Source organism: Thunnus maccoyii, chromosome 2 (assembly GCF_910596095.1).
Source record: "Thunnus maccoyii chromosome 2, fThuMac1.1, whole genome shotgun sequence".
Classification (NCBI taxonomy): domain Eukaryota; kingdom Metazoa; phylum Chordata; class Actinopteri; order Scombriformes; family Scombridae; genus Thunnus; species Thunnus maccoyii.
In genome coordinates this window covers 10,094,416-10,116,033 of record NC_056534.1, presented here as the reverse complement: position 1 = coordinate 10,116,033, position 21,618 = coordinate 10,094,416, and the positions used below count along the sequence as shown (strand labels likewise).

At 39.0% G+C, this 21,618-nt stretch overlaps 1 protein-coding gene across 7 annotated transcripts in view; it reads right to left on the bottom strand.

Annotated features, from left to right (window-relative positions):
• Positions 1 to 7,728: 7,728 nt before the first annotated feature.
• The window catches only part of LOC121885588 (noelin-2-like), a 35,300-nt gene continuing 21,410 nt past the window's right edge, over positions 7,729 to 21,618 (bottom strand). For all 7 annotated transcript variants that reach the window (XM_042395200.1, XM_042395218.1, XM_042395208.1 and 4 more), the window contains 4 exons: positions 20,177 to 20,283; positions 12,494 to 12,670; positions 12,225 to 12,398; positions 7,729 to 8,609 (listed from right to left, as the gene is read on the bottom strand). In XM_042395200.1, coding sequence (XP_042251134.1) covers positions 8,289 to 8,609; positions 12,225 to 12,398; positions 12,494 to 12,670; positions 20,177 to 20,283 — 779 coding nt within the window. In that variant the 3' untranslated portion in view covers positions 7,729 to 8,288. The remainder of the gene's footprint in view (positions 8,610 to 12,224; positions 12,399 to 12,493; positions 12,671 to 20,176; positions 20,284 to 21,618) is intronic.

Here is a 21,618-nt window from a genome sequence, read left to right as displayed (position 1 = left end):
GAGCAGTTTGTTTGGGAAATACGCTTATTCGCTTTCTTGCTTAAAGCTAAATGAGAAGATAATGATCCTACAGCCAGCAGCCGGTTAGCTGAGCTTACAAAAACTTTAAACTGCATCCAACCTCAGAGTGTTGTTAATCTTCTCACCTAACTCTCACAAGAAAGCATATTTCCCAAAATGTCAAAACCACTCCTTTAATAACAACATTACTCATCCAAAGATCTTAAGATCTGGTATTGCTTCTTGTGTTATTGAGGTTGTCAGATTCAAACATATTCTGGAGGAAAACAGATTGTGTGAGCTGTGTGAAAGTTCCATTTTCTTCTGTATTGCACATACTATAATGACTCAGAAGTGTAACTTTTTTTCATGAAATGGCTCTAAATTATTACTAGAATATGAACATTTTTAAAGATAGTTTAATTTTTGATGTGTTTAAGTTTGCTAACTGTGTCAAAAGCGTTGAAAATAAATCCAGACGGATTACAGTTACACTGTAAATCAGTAATTTATAAGTTTTGTTCTATTATGTTCTCTGTTCTATAAATTTGTGAACTAGTAGTCTTTATTTTTGGACTCTTTGTGGTATCATCTGAAAATGTATCCACTGCATTAGTATGGCCTATGCAGACAGGCCATATTTGTATGCAAAACACAAGAATGAAAACTTCATCATCGTCTGAAAAGAGAATATTACTGTCTGTTTATGTTTCACCAGCCATTTTGCAGTGCAAGCTGTGTGTAGTTAATTTTAAGTATGCATACTGTTTACATTTATACACTGTCATTTAGGTTTAATTGCTTCTCAGATTCAAACGTGTGCTTAACTGTCATCACAGGTAACTAATATGTCAAAGATGTGAATTTTGTTTGAGTGATTCAGTCGATTTCACTGAATTTTGTGGACAAAACCTTGACAAAACTCACATAAAGGGTTCTGTGTTTATTGTAATATTTAATGCAACCCTGGCAGCTTTCACATTAGTATGTTGCTTTTACTGATCAGAACCAAATGGCAGTGTTTCATTTCTTTTGAACATAGGAAAACAAGCTTTTATGCCTCTGACTTTGCTGACTTTGAAAAGATACTGCGAGAAACAATGCAGATGGCATCCAACAATAATTTGCAAAAACTGAGAAGACAAAACGACATCAGTGATGGCCTTGTTAGAGGCTATTTCTTTAAAGTGTTCTTGACCAGATGTCTCAATGGTGTGCCGGAGCATTGAAGGAGCTCATTTTGATCTCTTGTACACTGAGTGCTGTATATGGAGAGAATGGCAATAAATTTGAATTATTACTTTGACTTTGACTTGTTGTAAAGTTCTGAATTTTGATATCCTCACATGTTCAGAAAGTTCAACAGTCTTGAATCTGTCTAACAGGTACAGAGAGGCGAAAAATGGATGCAGATGTTTCATACTGTACAGAGCACGAGGGCTCACTGAAAGGTTTAATGAGTGTGAAAATGATGTGAATCAGATGCTATGAACCTCACAGGCATCAGAGATCAACTAAATTGAATGGCCACAGTGTGAGAGGTTTTGTACCGATGTGACAGACACAGACTGCAGATAAAGATGGACGTAGCGAGGTGTGACATCACTCATTGGTTTTCATTGGAGCCAGTTTGAAGCCCACAATTGCTGCTTATGCTCTGTGCCATCTTTTTCCATTTGGAGCCAGGACCTTCCAAATAAAGACTGTTGTTTTTCAGGCTCTGGAAACTCACTACCTTGGACTGAAGTGAACACTAGTTCACTGGGAACACTGGGCGTTGCACATTTTAGCTGACGTTGGCTACTTTAGCTTAATTGTGCTAACCAAGTAACATTAAACTTACCAAAATGTTTGACAATAGTCTGACTCAGTGCGAGTCCCAGAGCCGGGGAGAGCAGCAGGCGAGCCAACTGTCAATCACAGCTGTCAATCAACGCCCACATGGCAGACATCAAAGCTGCGATAAGTCTTCAAATCTTATTATAGAAGCAATAATTTTCTAAATGACCACCAGCACACTTATTACAGAGCCCAAATTTAGCAATTGAGACCATAACGACTTGTTGAAAAAAAATATTGACTTAGCATTTCTAGAGAGAAGTTCACAGGTTTTTTTGGAGTCATTTGGAGCCAGCATCTAGTGGCATCAAACTTTAAGGTACTTCTGCCTCAAGCTGGGTCAGACATCAGACTCTCAGAATCATCAAAACACCAAACGGTAGAATATCTTTTAAAACCATGGTGTTCGTCCGTCCAGTAGAGACTGGGAGAATCTATGCCCAGGAGCATTGAAGCTGCTGTGGAGACACATGATTTTTTTTCCTTTAATTAAATGGTAGGCGAGAAACAGATGTAATCTGCAACGCTGAGTGTTGTGTACCAATTTGTTACTTAATTGCTAAGAACACTGCTGCTTTGCATCACCTCTACCACAAAATCCCCAAGTGCATCGCAGCTTCTTAAGCTCAGCTGGGGGAACTTTTGCAGCAACGTTCCTGCGCAGAGCTTGGCCGACCTGAACAGCGGCAAGGGCTGTTATCAGTTTTCCGTGAAGGACCCTGAAGAGATGATCCAGGTGACAATAAGTGACAAAGACAACAGCGAGCCTGACAGTTCTGTGAATGTGTGTCTGTGTGAGTGTATGAGTGAGTGAGAGTTTACCATTGGGAGTGCAGCTTGATTCTAATTGGTTGGTTTCCCCTCCCCAATGTGCTCTGACTGCTAATAATAGCACAGCAGACAAGCCCCGGTGGAACCTGATGCCTCTGTTTCTCTCTCAGACCCCCACATCCTTTCTCATTTACACCACTTTTTTTTCTCTCTCCACGTTCAACAAAGGAGAGCTGAGCAAACTATCAGCCACCTCCCTGGCTTGCTCCTACCACCCGCCCGTGTTTCCCTCCCAGGCTAGTCTTTCAGCCTGTGTCCTTGTTTAATTCCCTGATCACTCCACCATTAATTAAACATGATCACAGGCCATGTGTTTCCCACTGCACTCAGCTCTGCATCGACGTGCGATTACGCTACGCATCACTCTCTTCCTCTTTTCTCTCTCTCCCATCAACCAAAGGTCCTAACCTCTTTTTTTTAATCTGTCCTCCTTCACTTTCCGTCTCCTCTTTCTGTTTCCTCCTCTCCCTAAGGTGATCTCTTTTAACGGCAGTAAATTATTCATCAGGCTGATATCCGCCTCGGAGAAAAAAACCAATGGATAGACGGACAGATAGAGATGAATAAATAAAAAGGTAAAAATGATCTATCCGGTGTCTATTTCACGGCAAGCAACATTTTGTGCACAGCGTGTGTGTGTGCGTGACAGCGTATCCCCGTGTGGAATTCCGGCGGGCCTTCCGGAGGAGTGTTTCCACGATGCAGAAAATCAGAGCCAATGATGGTGATAGATGGAGTGAAGGGAACCTTGCAGCAGGGACTGTGCCAAACAGACTGGGGCCTCGCCAAGAGACAGCAGGGAGGTGAGCAAATAAAGAAGACCGAGAGACAGAAAAAGAGAGATAAAGGCGGAGAAGGATGAAGGGAAATCGCTGTAAATTCTCAGGGAGTCTATAGCGTTTGTGTTTGTGTAAGTAAATCGAACAATATGCTCACTTGTGTTAGAAAGCAAGAATCAAAATGTGTGCCAACTTGTTATGTAACTTGTCTGCAAGGATAACATCACAAGCTGCAATACTAGAAACGGACTATTAGAAACGGACTGATTGACTGTGTGCAATATGCTGCAATGAGATGCTACTGAAAGCAGAATCCATCAGTAAAAACACTAAAAAAAGTGGATGGATGGACTAATTTGGCTGTTTGTTGGACTTTTAGGTACCACAAAATTACAAAAAAAAAGGCTTGTGGTTGACTGTGTGCAGTACGCTGCAATGAGATGCTACTGAAAGCAGAATCCATCAGTAAAAACACCAGAAAAAAGGTGGCTGGATGGGCTAATTTGGCTGTTTGTTGGACTCTTAGGTAACACAAAATTACAGGTCGGTAATTTCTTAGTAATTCCTTGAGAGGTTTCCTGGAAAGAGCCACGCAATTACATGGAAAATGGACACTGTGTAGTTGGTGTTGCTAATCTAGAGTGTATTTTAGTAACAAGATAGACAAGCATTCAATAAAACATATATGAAGTATCAGATATTAAATAATGAATATTTACTTGGGTTTAAATGGAGCAGTTCTTTCAAGGAAATTCCTCTTGATAAACCCAACATGACTAACTAATAAGATAAAGATAAACAAGATAAAATGTGTCCATTTTCCTTATAATTAGTAACTAATTACATGGTGCTTTCTTCCTCCGAAATTATCTTTTTTTCTAAGGGTTACTGCAAGGCACACAAATAACTCCACACATTTAAGGTAATAGTTTAGAGCAAAGGTGTGTGTCCCCCGCAAAAAAACAAAAACAACAACAGTTATTTTCATTCAGGAAGTCAGGGATATAATAGGACAATGGTGGAACACTGAGTGCATTATTATCCTGGTTTGGAGCCTTATCCTGTTTTGATTATATTCGGGATATGGTGTTAACATCAAATATGAAAACCCAGTTATTCATATCTTTGTATACATCATCATAACAGTATCCAGGTTTCTGACCGTCTGCCTGCAGGTGTGTCTTTATTTTTCACCATCTCAGCCACTATGAGATGGTTCAGAAACCTGGATAAGGTGTTTACATGCCACAGTATCCTGGTTTCTATTGAAGTACTCCAGGTAGTATATCCAGGTTTCTCAAAACCGGGATCATAACCAGGATACTAGTGTGCCTGTAAACACACTCGTTGTTCATTATTTTTCTCCTTGATGATTGATTACCTTGTTAGTTCTATCTTGAAAGCTGTTTTAATGGTGCACTAAAAAATGCATTTTATTTTTCGATTAAGATGCCTGAACCCCCTGAAAGGAATCTGTAATGATGCTGAAAACATTACATGAGCAAGAGCTGCTAGAACCAATATATTTATAATAACAATGAAAGAATAAACAATTATATTAACTATGGATCACATAGATTTACATTTTTAATGAACCACAAAGAATTATCACCTGACTCTGAAGTTAACTTTAGTTTAGGGCTGAGCGATATGGCCATAAAATAAAATCTTTTTTTTTTTTATATGAGATGGGTAGACCTTAAGTCACCACAGTCTCCAGAGCATGGATGTATTATAAGAGCTGCATATTGGACTGAAAATGGTGCCTTTTCAGTCCATTAAGAATTGCTCGCTTGGTGCATACACCAAAAAAAGTTTCTAGCTTCCAGGTTTACTTCTGAGGGTGTGCGGCCCACTGAGTACGTACAGTAGTGTTTCTCCCGCTGGCCACACTTGCAAGTTCCTGCTCGGCCCACAGACTTTACATTGTGGCGATGTCACGGATTTTTAAATTGCTTTTCTTGGCTCAAGGAAAGTTTTACAAATATAAAACCTCCATGGATCAAAAATTCATAATAGGAAGAGTCATAATTGACCTCGTTTACAGTCTGAGGTGTCCTGTCAACAGTTTTGCACACGTCTCTTTTACAATGGTGCTCCATGGGGAAAAGGCTTTTTGGGCCGTAATAAGATGTTTCACTGCAATACCGGAAGTGGCCACTGGTAAAAATTGGCTGCAAGGCTGAGCAGCATCCATGCTCCACAGTCCTGTAGACTGCAGCAGGTGTTCATGCAGTCACCGTCACGGTTTACGAGACTGTCGTGACTCAAAACGCTGACAACCATCTGTTAATTTTCTGGCTAAAAATAACCTGATAACTTGAATTTCACGATTTAGACATTTTACACATCGTGCAAAAACAAAAATTTGAATGAATCACATTAACTCTATATATTGCCGAGCCCTACCTCTATGACACACTGTATTCTACCTGCCCATCATGAAACAGCAGACGGAGAAGTTAGCAACTAGCTTGTGAACATACTGGAATTAGTAGCTGAAGAGCCAGATGTTTCCCTCAGGAGTTGATCCAAAACAGATTTAAGAGGAGAGTGAATACTGGACTTACATTCATCATTGTGTACAGAAACAGGAATCTAAACGTTGCTTCCTGTCTCCTGGACGTGTAAACCAGCTTGTTTCTGCTGCCCCAAAGTTACCAAAACATGAGTCAATGCATTTTTAAGGTACAGTGATATTACTTCTCCATCCTGTGAATATTTGCTTTGTCTTCCGTTCGCTTTAATTTAAGTCCGTACAACTGATGTAATCAAACATGTATTTCCTGTTTCTGTGTGATCTAGCGGTTCCGGGGGACTTCAAATTGCACGTTTGACCAATAGAATCAGTGAAAATTGTGTTTGGAAATGGAAAAGTACTTACTCACCTTGTTTTGTTCAAATTCACTCCACCAGACTATAAACTGCAGCATCACTCTCATACACTTTTGACTTTCAGTTATCAATCTGCTCAATATTAATTTATATCCCACATCAGAACTGTGATGTCACTTTTTTTTTTTCAAGGTACGGAGCAACATTATTGAACAGAAAGCTGATTTGACTGTACTTTGATGCTTTGAAGTAGTTCTTTAAATCAAATTATGCTTCCTTTCGTTATGACCTTAATGCAAGAAAAAAAACTTAAGATGTTTATATAACAGTTGTAATCAACGGAGCATTACGTTATTCTGGTTATAATCAACTAATTAGTGTGTGTGTGTGTGTGTGTGTGTGTGTGTGTGTAGAGGAAATGAACGGGTGCAGCAGGTTCACACCTGCTCTATCTAATGGCTGTTGCTGGAAATCACACACAGTCTGTTTGCCTCAACAAGGCAGGCTGAGGAAAGCGTTAAAATGCCCTAAAATATTGTGAACTTCACAGATTATTGACATATTAAAGTTAATTGTTCCCTGAGGTATACAGTTTATGATGTGTCTGTGAATAGGAGTTATGTTTGCTTTCATTTTTGTGTAAAACAAGCTGTGTATAAATATTTCATCATTCTATTAATTAAATGTCACAAATGAAGAAAAATAGGTGGAGGATGAGGAGTTATATCTGGTTTTCTAAGCAGTGACCCGTACTTGAGGCAGTTAGACACAACATCATCACAGTCACCATGGCAACACAATAGCCATTTGTGATGTTTCCACAATTAGATCCATACATAGCCAAGCTTCTTTATCATCCTCAATCGCTTTCTATCGATTCAGTGTTTTTCTTCATCTCATCAGCCTTGACACCTTGTTACAACCTTTTCTTCTTCTTTGTATCTATACATCTTTTGTGTGTTTGTACAGTATGTATTGTGCGTATCTGTGAACTTAAATCTCAACATTGATTGTCTGTGTGTGTGTGTGTGTTTTTGTGAGTTTGTCGGTCTCTTTATCGACTCTTCTCTGGGGATGTTACCCTCCATTTTCAGCTCATAATAGCCACTTAAGTAATAATGAGCAGGTTAAACTGTGCAGCTGCGCTTGACTCAAAACAACAGTCTCTCCTGAACTCCGTTCATCCATAGCACTGCTGAGATCAATCAGAGCCCATGAAAAAAACATTATTACACAAAGAAAGCTCACAATTAACACAGATCCATTTAATGATATAAAGAGATCTCTCAATCTTTAGCATTAAATATTGTTTACTTTGAATAACTTTTTATGTTATGTCTCTGTTTTAGCCACTGTTGTGCAGAACACACATGCATGGACGAACACAGACACGCAGGTTTGTATTAAAAACACCTTTCCACTTTCCAAGACAGCAGAGTCTTAGTAAAGTTTGACAGTAAGTTTTATTGAATGAACAACCATGCTGACTGAACACGTCCACGATCACATCACAAACCCAGAATATCTCCCGTCAGGTCTCCACTGTCGTCGAGTTTTGAAGAGTTGAAATTCAGTTCACGTGCTGCGTTTTTCGACAATTCAACCTCAGCTTCCAAAAAATCACTTCTGAGACACGAGTGGAATGAAATGCAACAGAATATGGATGAGCTCAAACTGTCTTGACTTCCTTCTTTCAGCGTCCCTGTAGCAGAGGCAGTTAATTTTCATCTCTGCCGTGATGAATACTCTTGTCTGTGACCTTTAGACTTATGTTCGACAGCTGTGTATTGTGTCTAGTTATTAGCTCTGTGAGCTCTAGCAGTCCAGAAAACATTCAAATTCAAACACAGACAGTGCTCATTTTCTTGTTGATGTGAATGGTTATTTTTGTGTTTGTATGTGTGTGTGTGTGTTGTAAGATGCAGTACCCTTATACAACTTATCTCCTCCATCTCTACTTTAACTCCCCCTCTTTTTTTTTTCTACCACTCTCTACGTGTCGATCTATCCGTCACTCCGGATGACGTGAAACAGTGTGACATTGTAGAGGACCTGGTGTCCGTTGTTCCAGGTGTACAGCGCTCTCTCTCTGGGGTTGTAGTCCATCATGCTGATATGGGAGTACTGGTTGTGGAAGGGGATGTCGGTGTATTCGTACGTGGAGGAGTTGGTGTGGTAAGCGAAGTGGACCTTGGCTCCAGCCAGGTGAGAGTTGGTGACGTACAGGGTGCCACAGATCATGAAGGCTTCCCCTGCGCTGCGTTTAGGAAACCCCGTATCCCAGCTCTGGAGCACTTCCAGCGAGTGAGGGTCCAGACGACTCACCTGCAGACAGAGAGGGAGAGACGGTCACCGAGAATCCTTTTCAACACATGTTTAAAAATCTATATAAAGCTGCTTGCAGAGGTGAGCTGCTATCATGTGAGATTACTGGTGATATTTTTTGTCTTTTTTAATCCCACAATGTTTGTTTAATTGAATGTAAACAGGTTGCTAGTGTCTAACTACGTGTTGCCTACAACGATAGACAGTAACAAAGTGCATTTAATCAAAAACTGTGCTTAAAGGGGACATAACATGCACATTTCCAGGTCTATATTTATATTCTGGGGCTCTGCTGGAATATCTTTGCATGATTTACAGTTAAAAAAACTCCTTATTTATCTAATACTGGCCCTCTATGCAGCCCCTCAGTTCAGCCTCTGTTTGAAACAGGCCGTTTTAGCTCCTGTCTCTTTAAGACCCGCCCTTAGTGAGCCTACTCTGTTCTGATTGGTTATCTTCCAGCAGACTTCCAGTGACTCCGGAGGCTACATAGACAAACAGATTTCACTTATTTTTCTCATTCTTTACCCAAATGGAAGCATCTCAAATACATCTGTACATGTCCAAGTTTGAATCTGATCCAAAATATGCAAGTGGACAGCACAAACAACCCAGTAAACAACCTGAAGTACCAATAACCTAAAACAACAAATCCTACAGGACAGACGGCAGTTTGTGTACATTGCTGATGTCATTACAAGGAGGAAGTAGAGGTAACTTTGCAAACAAAGTGCTCAGAGCAGGCACAAGTCTGGGATTTTGACTTTCAGGGAACATTTTTGCATACGTTTACGTCAAGTTTTGAAACTTTGACCATGTTTAACATGGACATCCGACATTATCACAGTTTAAAAATAACAGAAAATGTTCCCCCTTTAAGTACACTTTTGATGTAAATTGTTGTTTCTGCTCTATACTTCATTCAAACACTACCTTTTTAAGAGTGAAATATTGTTCTAGTTATTTTGCAGATTCTGATTTTACATTCAAAACATCTGATCAGCTTGTAAAATATGAGGTACTGTCACATATTAAACTCCACAGCAGTACATAAAGTAGAGCCTGATAAATCTGCCAGGCGATATATTAGCCCTGCAACATAAACATAAACCATATATCCCAGCCAACAAGTAGTAAGAAAATGCAAAACAAAAATGCCAAAGATATGTTTAAGGTCATTTAGAAACATTGCCTCTGTTGGATGGTTTGTCCTCAGAACTTGAACAATTTTACTTTTATAATGTCTTTCTATATAAAAAAAAATCTTAATCTTATCTTTAAAAAAGGTGTCCTTGACAAACATGTTTGTTTATGTTTATGTAAAAAACCAATATTATGGAAAATCCAGTATTGTTCGGGCCACAATATAGAAATTACTGTAATTTTTTCTCTCCATTTCTTCTTTTTTTTGTCCTGTAACTGTGTTTCCATCCCTCACTATTCTTTTTTAAAGAATAAGGTAAAGAACCTTCTTCCACCTCTGGTTTTCTCTCACTGTGTTGTAAATTTCATACTGCCAGCACCACCAGGAAAAGGTTTTATTGTTGTGAGCATGTATAAAGGTGTTTTTTCTCTCTTTTAGTCTGCAGATTGAAGGTCAGAATAGATCAGTAAATGGAGTGCTGGAGCACCAGGGAAGAACTGCTGATCAGCTTATTCTAGTTTATGTTTAGGAAGAAGCTTTTTGGTCTCCTGTGTTCTCCCCCTGCTGTTGTAGCTTTGTGGTGTACTTTTTGTGGTTAACATATCTTTCTCAAGGCAGACATTTTGTCAGAAATGTGTGCAGATAAAAACATTAAAGGGGACATTACTATTTTTGTGATTTTCTGTGATTCATATATTGTTTCGGCTGATTTATCATTTTAAATGAAGTTATTTTTGAAATAATGGGTCCTTGGCTCTCCATTTCCAACCGACTACAGTTGATTTTTCTGTCGGAAAGGAAGAATTTGATCTATCACAAACTACCATCAGTTGGTTGAAAATGTTTTTGCCGACTGCCTTTTAAATGTTTAAAGCTGACTGGTTTTAAAATAAGAGCCCTGTAAAAGGCATCTTAAACATGCACTTAATGGCTTCGTACAACGTATTGTGCTAAAAGGCCAAGGACAAAGCTACTAAAGCTGCATGTCCCTGATAAAAACTCAACACTGTCACAAGTTGAGGATCCACGTAGAAGACATTGAAATAAACAACATTGTTCTTGTATTGCTGTGTAGAGCTAGTAGGTCTTACAGTAGTATTGTAAGGAAACATATAAGATCAGACTGTTATTTTGCTCTAACGTAACCTTGTTTGGCTGCTTATAGGTTACATATGTGTTTTTATTTTCAAACTACTAGAGAATCAACTTTTAGGGTGGGAACTAACTGATGAATTTGTCAAATGTAATACTGTCTCAAGCTGGGTTTCTGGAGTGTAAACTAACGATAAAGAGATGGACAGAACTGCTAATGCATAATGGACTGGCCTCCACATGGTGGATGTGCTGGGGTTTTTTGTTTGTTTGTTTGTTTGTTTGTTTTTGTTTTGTGTGTCTGTAACCTGTAACCCCACAAACTAATCGCCAAGTGCTCGCTCATGGGGGGGATGTTGGGTCTCTGTAGATTAAAGAGTACGGTCTAAACCTGCTCTATATTAAAAGTGCCCTGAGATAACTTCTGTTGTGATTTGGCGCCATATAAATAAAATTGACTTGACTTGACTAATGTAGTCAGTTAATGAATGATAAGCTTCTTGGCCTTGGAAGTAATGCTCGATTAATACTTTAGGTAGTAAGCTACTTAGCTGGACTTGTTATTGATTGCAGCTTATGTTAGAGCAAATAAAAACACTGTTTAATCTATTCCTTAGAATTTTGCTCTAAGGGCTGGGGAAAAAAGACACCACCCTCTTCTTTAAATGCAGAGAATCACTCTTACCACCGCTCCCAAACACACCACATCAGCAGGGATGCTGTTTATCAAACGGTCAATTACATTATATAGTTGGCTACCTGTTGTTGTAAGCAGAAGTTGCGTAGGGATCGGCCTCCATTTTATTTCGTTCTGCATTTCTTTTCTCCTGTGTTTGTTGAATTAAGGAGTAATTTAAAATTCTGTTTGGGTGTAGTTTAGTTTTTTGTTTTGATGAATTGGGTTTTGTTTTTTTATTTCAGGCGATGTTTTGCTTCCGACTGAATTTTTAAAAGCTATGCATCAATCTTTTGATTTATGCCCCCCCCCCATGACAACTCCACTTGTCATCTAGGTGTAGGCAGCTGGTTGTAAAGTACACAGTAATACAGAAAATTAGCTGCATACTCATCATGTTATGAAAAACTGCAATACACATGATAGATTACATTATTCGATGGAGCAATGTGTCTCTGTCAACTTTTTAAATGGATTTTCTAAAAACTGTGGGAGTTTATGACTTCTGGAAGGCAAAGCAAAGCTGCTGACAGCTGCAGCTTCAGAGTGCAACAAATACATCACTGGGTTTGTATTTTTCCTGTTTATGTAAATGTCCCATATTCAAATACAGCGAGAAAACTTTTATTTCATGATCTCTGCCTGGTTTTTTTTTTAATTACAAAAAGAGCAGAAGACACACATACACACACGCAGACTTTACCATTATGTTTCCAGCATTTTGGATGGAGGTGTAGACGGCCCAGAGTCCTGTCTCATCAGCCATGAGATCAATGTCAGAGGATCCTCCCCAGCTGTAGGGGAAGGTGTTGTTGTATCCCGCTCCACTCAGGCTGCGTTGGACCATCACGCTACGAGAACGGAAATGGTACTGAACCTGGAAAGACAAACACATAAACATCTCTTGCTCCAGTCATCTGATTATCAAATTGTTTTTTTTCTCCCATACTCGTATTCTAGCCGATCTCCTACCAGGATGTTGCTCTGGTGCTTGTTGTAGTAGAGCGACCCATTATAGACCACGTGGCCGGTTCCTGCCCAGGGGTGGGGCAACAGATGCTGCACAAAGTTCTGCCCCTTGGTGAAATCCCCCATAGTTCTGTACTCCAACACACGTCTGCCCTTATAGTAGCCATCCATCGACCACACCTGGTGGAGAGAGGAGAGGAAAACAAAGGGTTTAAAGGTATAGTTCAACATTTTGGGAAATACGCTGATTCGAGAGTTAGATGAGAGGAGTGATACAACTCTCATGTCTGAACAATAAATATGAAGCTTCATCCAGAAGAACAAACAAAATTGTGGATTAAACAAACAGATAACATGTTGATTAGTGAACCTTAGAGGTGTTTGTTGTAGCCAGGCTAGTCGTTCCTTCTGTTTCCAGTCTTTGTGCTGAGCTAAGCTAACCAGCTGCTGGGTCATCCATAAATTACATAAATTAGAGTAGTATCAATTTTCTCACTCAACTCTGCTAACTGCTTTTTCCAAAATTTCAACAACTTCCCATACAGGATCCAAAATGAACACCCACCAGAGAGAGCTTCCTAATAGTCAACTACTATGTTCACCAGCAACTTGATTAGATAATAACGTGTTTTGCTTTTGGCTGGTCAAATTTTTTTCCTGGTGGCCACCATACTTCAGCCAAGGCAAGTCCAATATTCAATCTCCTTTTAGCTCTGTTTTGGTCTCCACCAACCCCTGAAGGAAATATTTGGCTCTTAAGCTGCTAAACTCTCCACTATGTTCACAAGCTAGTCCCTTACTTTGTCTGTCTGCAGTTTGGTGTTGAATAAGTAGTGAATGAAGGATGAAAAGCTTCACTGAAAACAGCTGCCTGCTAAAGCCAAAAACAATGCTATGAGAGAGATAGAGTGACCTGAAATGATAAAGTTGTGGGATAGACAGCTAAATGAGCTGAAACTCTCAATAAAACTCCCCAGAGCTAAGGGGAAGGGCAGAGTTGGGTGATAATTATGTACAGTCCAGACAGCAAGTATTTGGACAGTTACACATTTTTAAATCCTTTGGATTTTCCGAAAAATATTAAATATGATGATTTTGTTTGACTTCATGTGTATCTTTCCAATTACATTTTAACCTCGGAGCGGAGCGGTTTCTAGTGTTTCAGGCTTTTCTCAACATTTCAGCACACAGATTGGTCCATAATGAAAACTGCAGAGAGCACAAATTGTGCATCTTTAATTAGCAGAGGTGCACACAAACAGAGCTATCCACAATCACAAACCAACTTCCACGTATTTTGCTTCTTTTACTTAGTATTTCACATCTATAACATGATCTACTGAAATGTCCATCAGAATAGGCCACAGCTATTAATGTGACTCAGGCAGGTCTGAAATGTGTTAGATTAACGTCTGAATCTTACAATAATGTTGTTCAGGTCTCACTGAATGTATCAGGGATGCTGCAGAAACATTGACTGTATATAAAGAGGTCAGCTGTTACGCACAGATTCCTGATTTATACAGTGGAATTGTTTGTAATAAAACAGCCTTTATGGATGAATCCTGCGCTCCATCAGAGCTGTCAGGACATTTTTATTTTTAAGTGGCTGAAAGTCCAAGATAAGTCTACCACCCCATATCACTTGATCCCCCCCAATGTCTGACTGAAGATTTTGCCCTTGATATCATTCAATATCAATTCAATATCATTCAAGCCTCACAAGCTTGAAGAATTGAAGAGAGAGAGAGGGACAGAGAGAGGGAGTGAGTAAAGAGTGAGCGTACATGCAGATAACACCAGCTAACCGACGCCGACGCTAATAACTCCACCCTAATTGCATCTGGCAATTAGTGCTGGTCTTTGAGGCTTATTTGCATATAAAGGGGCCAATTTGGCGCTGAATGTATGAATATTACCTAATTTACATGCATGCAAATGGAACATGCACACTATGACGCTATTTGCTTGGCAGCACAGTTTGCGGTGCATTTCACCCTTTGCGGGTGATTTGTAAATTATACTTTTTACAATCCTTTTGTGGATTTGGCCCTTTGGATGTGTACAAAGGGCTATATCTCCCACATTGGTCTTTTGATATTGACTAAAATGACTTGGTGTAGTATTCATTAACTTTATTTCAAACTGAATGTGATGAAGCACAGAGTCTGAGGAACAAATACCTGTCCAAATACTTGGGACTGTATCTGTGGGTTAATCACTAAAAAAAATTCACATACAAGTCGCCATGTTGTGTGTGTGTGTCTGTGTCCATTGTCATTATAGAAATATTGATTGTACGAGAAGCATTTTGACTTCAAAATAATGATTGTTTCTCTTGTGATGATAACACGTATGATGGTGATGCTGCTGCTGAAAATGGAGGACTTTTCTGCTTGGTAATGCAAGGCTACATTTTTGTAATAAATATAGGTAATAAATTCAAATTTACCCCAGGTACGGAGAATTGATGTCCACCCTCCCCCACCTCCTAAATCAACCCGACCTAAATGGAAATAGCTGCCTGATGAAAAGTAAAACCAGATAATCTGAGAGTAATGAGAAGAGGTGTAAATATAGGACAGAGGAAGAGGGGGGAGGGGTGACCGTGGAAGAGAAAACCACCACCGCAGTAGCAAACGGACGACACAGAACGAAAAAAGACGAGGGGGAAAAAGAAACGAGAGAAGAGGAAAATTGAGCATCGACAGCGTGGAGCATTAATTACCCAAAGAGAGACAAGAGGTGAAACAGATGAAAGAAAGCAAAGAGTGCAGGTAAGAGAGAGCATTGTTGGCGGGAAAGATGCTCATTATTCCCTTGGCAATTACAGAGGGCAGGAATGAGGAAGCACATGAAAAGGATCTTTTTTTTTCATGGGTCAAAGAAAAGAAGATCTCTCCTGCCGTGACAGTACCATTTTTTAAATTACAGTAAATTTGTAGTTGCAATACTTAAAATCCCCACTGAATGAGAGACTTCCAGACAAAGGTAAGTGATTGCAGTGATTCTGAAGTTCTTTAATTGAGACACAGCTTGTGGTTTGCAAAGACAATGAAACAGCCTGATTACTCTCTCTCTACCTCTAACACTCTCTTCTCTCCCTCATTTCTCCTCTAAATACTTCCCTTTCCTCCCTATTTTTCCCTGCTTCACCAGCTGATCTGATGAGGCTTTCTCTGTCTTAATTCCCTATAAAGTGGTGTTTCAAAGGAACACGAGTCCCTTTGTTTTCTGGCAGTTGTAATCTTCTCGCACTTGAGTGCACTATTTGCTTTATATAAACAAGCTCCAGACGCTGATTATAAAACAAACGGTGCATGCAAGAAAGTGACATTTTGCTTTATCTTGGACTTGCACCTTAGTTTTAGAGATTGTTACACCGTTTTCTTTCTGCTCCTTCCCCGATGGCCTAATCTATCATAATACAACACTCGCATGCTTTGAAACAGTCCCTTCCAAGTTTGACTACCCTGTAAAACATTAAAAAAAATCCACAGTCCTCATTATGTGCAAATATTTATTCGTAAAATAAATCAGTATCTCTAAATCAACAATGGATAACAAAACCTTTTTATTTCACTCACTGCTCTTGTCCAGCCACATCAGGCAACTGTTTTCAGTAAAAACTTGTCAGTTAATCGACTGACAGACACCTAATCGATTTTTTTTTTAATGTGAAATGATTGATTAGTTATTTTTTAAGCAAAAATGCCAAATATTTGCTGATTCCAGCTTCTCAAATGTGAGGATATGAAGCTTTTCTGTGTCATACATCAGTAAAATATCTTTGGATCTTGGACTGCTAGTTAAACAGAACAAGGAAATGTCACTATGAGCTCTAAAAAAAATTATAACAGGCATTTTATAGTCAAAATGATTAATTGATTAATCAAGAAAATAATTGTTAGTTGCATTCCTAAACCCATTGTACACTACCTGTCCAGTGCCAAACAGAAGACTGATGAAATTAGCAACTAGCTGGTGAATGCAGTAGAGCGTTTAGCAGCTAAAGAGTCAGGAGTTGATGGAGACTAAAGTAGGACTAAAACGTGACTGAATGTTGGACGTACAATCATCAGGTGGCCAGAAATACAACTGTAAATGTTGCTTCATGTCTACTGGATGTGTAAATAGGCAACTGTTTGCTAATCTTGGGGGCTAAATAATCAAGTAATACTGCTTTAACCTCAACCTAACTTTAAAACTAAGGCTGTGTTCAGACAGATGATTGGACTGTGTGAACAAATGCAGCTGCCTCATTCATTCCAATGAGACCGTTATCTCATGTTGTCCAATCAAATATATAAAGGGCAAACTCCTGCTAGATTGCTTTTGTAACATGAACGGGGTAATTCTACTGTTTACTCGGCGATTGTCACTATGGAGGATAAAATTATTGCTGTTAAAACTTCTGAGTTGTATTATACATCACTGTGCAGTGTTTTGGCATCTGATTAACCTTTAAACACATGGATTTATCAATCAAACCAGCCTACCTTGAGTGTATTTTAATGTCTCACCTGTACCTGAAGCAACACGCCCAAACTGATGCAACCTCTTGCGTATTTTTTTTTAACTCAGTGCTGTTTTTTTGGTAACCCAAACCTCTTACCTCTGAAACAGCTAACCATAACCTAAATCTAACCCCAACCACAGCAGGCAGAGCTACAGGAAACACAATTTGAAGTGGAAACCGTCTTTGACACAAGACTGGCTGAGCGAGGAAATGAGGTCTGTGGACATAGAGAGAGGGAATTTCATGGTAAAAGGTCTTTGAACATATCCACTTGATTTGTCTAACTCAGCCTGTCAAAGCCTCGTAGTATTAGCTTTGTCTGAACTTAATGTATTTTTCACAGAATAGTGAGTAGACTACTGTGAATTTTTCCCCTCATTTCTGACAGTGTGTCACTTCATGGCAAACGTGGGTAGAAGGGTTCATTGTAGTGACTCATTACTTAATGTACACATGTAGCCTTTAACGGCTCTGCTGACCTGTCTTATCTTCTTTATCTTTTTTCCCCATCTCCCCTTTTCAGTTTTCTTTTTCCATCGCCTCCTTTGCTTCTTTCATCCCATCCTGCTTGTCCTCCCCAACTATTGTCCTTTTGATCAACCTTCTCCCATTTCCGCCCTTCTCTCTTTGTTTCTTTCACTTCCTGTCCAACCCCCTCTTTCGTTTTTCTTGTTTCTCATCCCTGCTTCTCACCTTTTCACCAACAAGCCCCATTCTTTCCCTCTCTCTTTTCTAATTTGCTGGGTCTCTCTCATCCTCTCTCTCTTTCTCACCCTATCAGTAGAGACATCTTGACAGATCAGGGGATATCCACACCTCAGCAGCTGTTCTCAAATACAGCGACAGGTGTGTGAATGCGTGTGCATGAGTGTGTGAAACATAATGCACGCACAAACACACATATTCACACACTAATGAGCTAATGAAGAATTCATAAATGCCAAACTGGGACCCTGTGAAGACACTGCAGTCATGGATACCGGAGGATGTATAAGAATGACTTTACATGTAGCGCTGGTGTTCTGTATATGTGGCGCACTGATGGATTTATATGATTTATCTGACTTCATTTTCATTTAAGGAGTTAAATATTTAAAATAAAAAAACAGATAAAAAGATGTAATTTTTTATCAGGTGGTAGGTGATGTTTCTGATGGTCAATATCAGTTCTCCGACCAGACAAAACCTTATAATCATGAGTTTATAACTATATAATATGATACTTATATTATTTGCACGTATGCACATACTAGAGATGTTCCAAGAAATCGCTGTTCGTATCTGAATCTGTATTTACTGAGAGAGAAAAAAAACTGCTGTTGTTGGAATATTAATGCGATAAGTTAATTGTTCTACAATCATTCAGTATAATAATGAAGTATAACAAAAGTAACAATAACGCAACAGCTGGCAAAGTCTCACAGTCTTTTTTAGCACCATCACCATGCAAATATATTACCACATACTGAAAAAACAACAGAAAATATATTCTCTGTAATGGATTATCTGACTTAAACTCATTTACATGCAGGGATGTTCATTGTTATATTTAAATACTGGATTAACTGAAAACCAAAAGTGATCCACAAACACCAACACTGTTGTGTGTTTTGGAAAATGTTCAGCAGTAAAGTGAAAAATATGTTCTGTTTATGCCTAGAATAGGCAAAAAACTTTAAACCTGCATTCAGTGATATATCTGATGTTAACACTAAAATAAATTAAAGTTCTTCAAACCCACTTTTTGCTCACTGTTTTGTCTCCAGTCCAACAGCTAAAACACTATTTCTTAGAAGCTAAAAGAGAGACCTACAAGCAGAGTGACTATTGGACATTCATCAGGTGTAATCATGACTGTGATGGGTGTTGTTCTGTGTCTGCTGGATTTGTAACCATGAGCAGTGGCAACACATTAGCCACAACAACTGTATCTCTACAGTCTATATAGAGTCCAGACAGTAAGTATTTGTACAGTTACACATCGTTTGTTCTTCAGGTTCTGTGCATCAGCACATTCAATGTGAGATACAATAACAGATGCTACATTAAATTACCAAGTCTCAGCTTTAATTTAAGTTGGTTTACATCAATATAGAAAGAACTGTGTGGAAGATATAGCCCTTTTAACACATGGTGCCCAAAGTTTAGGGGTTCAAACTTAATTGGATTAGGGCTGCTAATGATTATTTTCATTATTGATTAATCTGTCGATCTGTTGTTTGATCTATACCACCACACAGGGACTCATACAGACACCTGTGTCATACAGTAACAGGATGGAGAGAGGTGACAGTAGCTGGAATTAATGTGTTAAAATTGCTGCTATTCTAGAGAATTGACACATCAATGCTGGGATATAGGGCAGTGGTGTGTAACAAGTTGGCGTGCATCACCAAGCAGGCTTTCATAAAAAAAACAAAGTGTTTTGACAAGCATCATATCCTGCTGGTGCGTTTTGCCCTTTAGGTCTCATGGATACAAACAGTGCATTTTGCTTTTGAAACACAAAATATAAATATAAAAAGTCCACAGGGTTCCCTTAAGCTTGAAGAAAATCAAAATAAAAGTGTTTTTAGTGGATTACAGAGTTTTATAGTTTCACTGGTTTAAATGCAGGAAGAACAGATACTGTTCTGTATTTAAATAAAATGCATTACTTTGCTGAGTGCTATACTTCTGATTCAGTAACATCTCGCATGCATCATGAATACAGAAAAGCTTCCTATTATTGGGACAAAGATGTAAACAGACACAGGTATCAGGAAAGCGCCACCAACCATAACCCCATAAGTGTAACAACAGTCACACTGGTTACTGGGAAACAGGCAGCAATAACTAGGATACTGCTGGTGGGTATAGCTCCCTCTCATCATCACGGAGAAGCTCTAATAGGGAACAGGCAAGGGTCACCATGGCGATATAAATCACACCTGGCAACTGGGAGACAGTCGCCTTGACAACTAACTTAATATGCACTCCCTGAACAGAGAGGGTGTGTGTGTGTGTGTGTGTTGGAAATGGGCGAAACTGTTAAAAGCCAGAAAGAGACAGAAAAAATATATTAAGAAAAAATATAGAGCTTGGCTACTTTGTGACCCCATTCACAACACCTGCTTCACTTGTCATACACACATACACACACACACACACATACACTGTACACCTACCCTGCTATCGGAGCTGGGAATCATGGCGTCAGTCATCCAGGAGCCAAAACGGGACCCCGAGGCTCTCACGGTGATCGGGTTGCTAACTACTGTCAGACGCCCACAACCTGTTAACAAATGATGAACATATCCTGGAATGAGGATGCAAAAAAATGTGACTTTTATATATGTAAGTGAAGTAACAGTGTGTGTTTATGTTTTGTGGTTTGGACTGAGTGATGCTGGTCGTCGAGGTCACCTGCCAACTTGCTTACGATCACTTATCACCTTTCACCAGTCTCAACTGATGTTCAGGATTTTTTTTATCTAGATATATTTGTGTCCCAAGCATGAACTGTGAAAGAAATGTGTTTGGAGGAGACATGACTAGAAAAAGGAAGATGTTTGAGATTGAAATAGTGGTTGGGTATGCATGTATCTTCCACTCTGACCACTCATATAACTGTCTTTATAAAATGAATCCTTTTTGACGGTATGTTTTCATTTTTAGTGAAAGGCTCTTTTTTGATGCATCAGCTGCTCCTTACCAACACCTTGACCTTGAAGTGTTTTAGCTGCATAACTTTGACTAAACATTTGGTTTACTACATGCAACTGTTCTTTCACTGAGAACTGGAATAGTGGCTGCAGTTACCCTACATATGGATTTCAATAGTCACACATGTTTACTGGAAAAATAGTATCAAAACATCCGCAGGTATATCTCGAACCGCTCCCCCCCAGCATAATCCACTTCCTCACTCTCCATCCATAAGCTCAGTGTGTCCCAACTGTACATGGTGAAAAAACACTGCTTTTGTTTTTATCCTCATGCATGACCCTGTCAAACTGATGTTAGAGCACCTGCCTCCTGCTTCTAACCTTAAACATAACCCTGTTAATTAAATCAGTTTGATACCTTTATACATAACCATTATCTGACCTTTCCATGTGCTTGAAAAGAAAAACAGTCTAATTTGAGGCTATTGTCATAATCCATTCCGATTCAAGGAGCATGTTATTTGTGGTTATTTCACAAAATGTTATAAGATTGTGTCTCACTGGTTATCTAAAATGATTAAGATGTTTCTCCTTTTTTACTTCTAGTTTAGAGTGTGTATTATCAGTAGTGAGTTGTTTCTGTCATGTTTACTGTTTGAGAACCATCCATGACTTGACTGGAAATTTTCAGTTCACAAGTTGTTGTGACACACTGTACTATATGCTGATGTTTTTAAAAACGTTGGTTCCCCATAGACGTTACTTTGACATTATTTTATTAATTGCTTGTGTTGTCAACACTGCTCTTGTTCCTAGAAAGACACTGAATCATTGACTATTAGTACAAGGAAAAGTCTGTTTATCTTGTCAGTTATGAATCATCATTGTTCTCACAAAGGGGTAAAACAGTGATTTAGTACTGCACAACATAAATTTTGAGAGACAGATTTTTTAATTTTTTT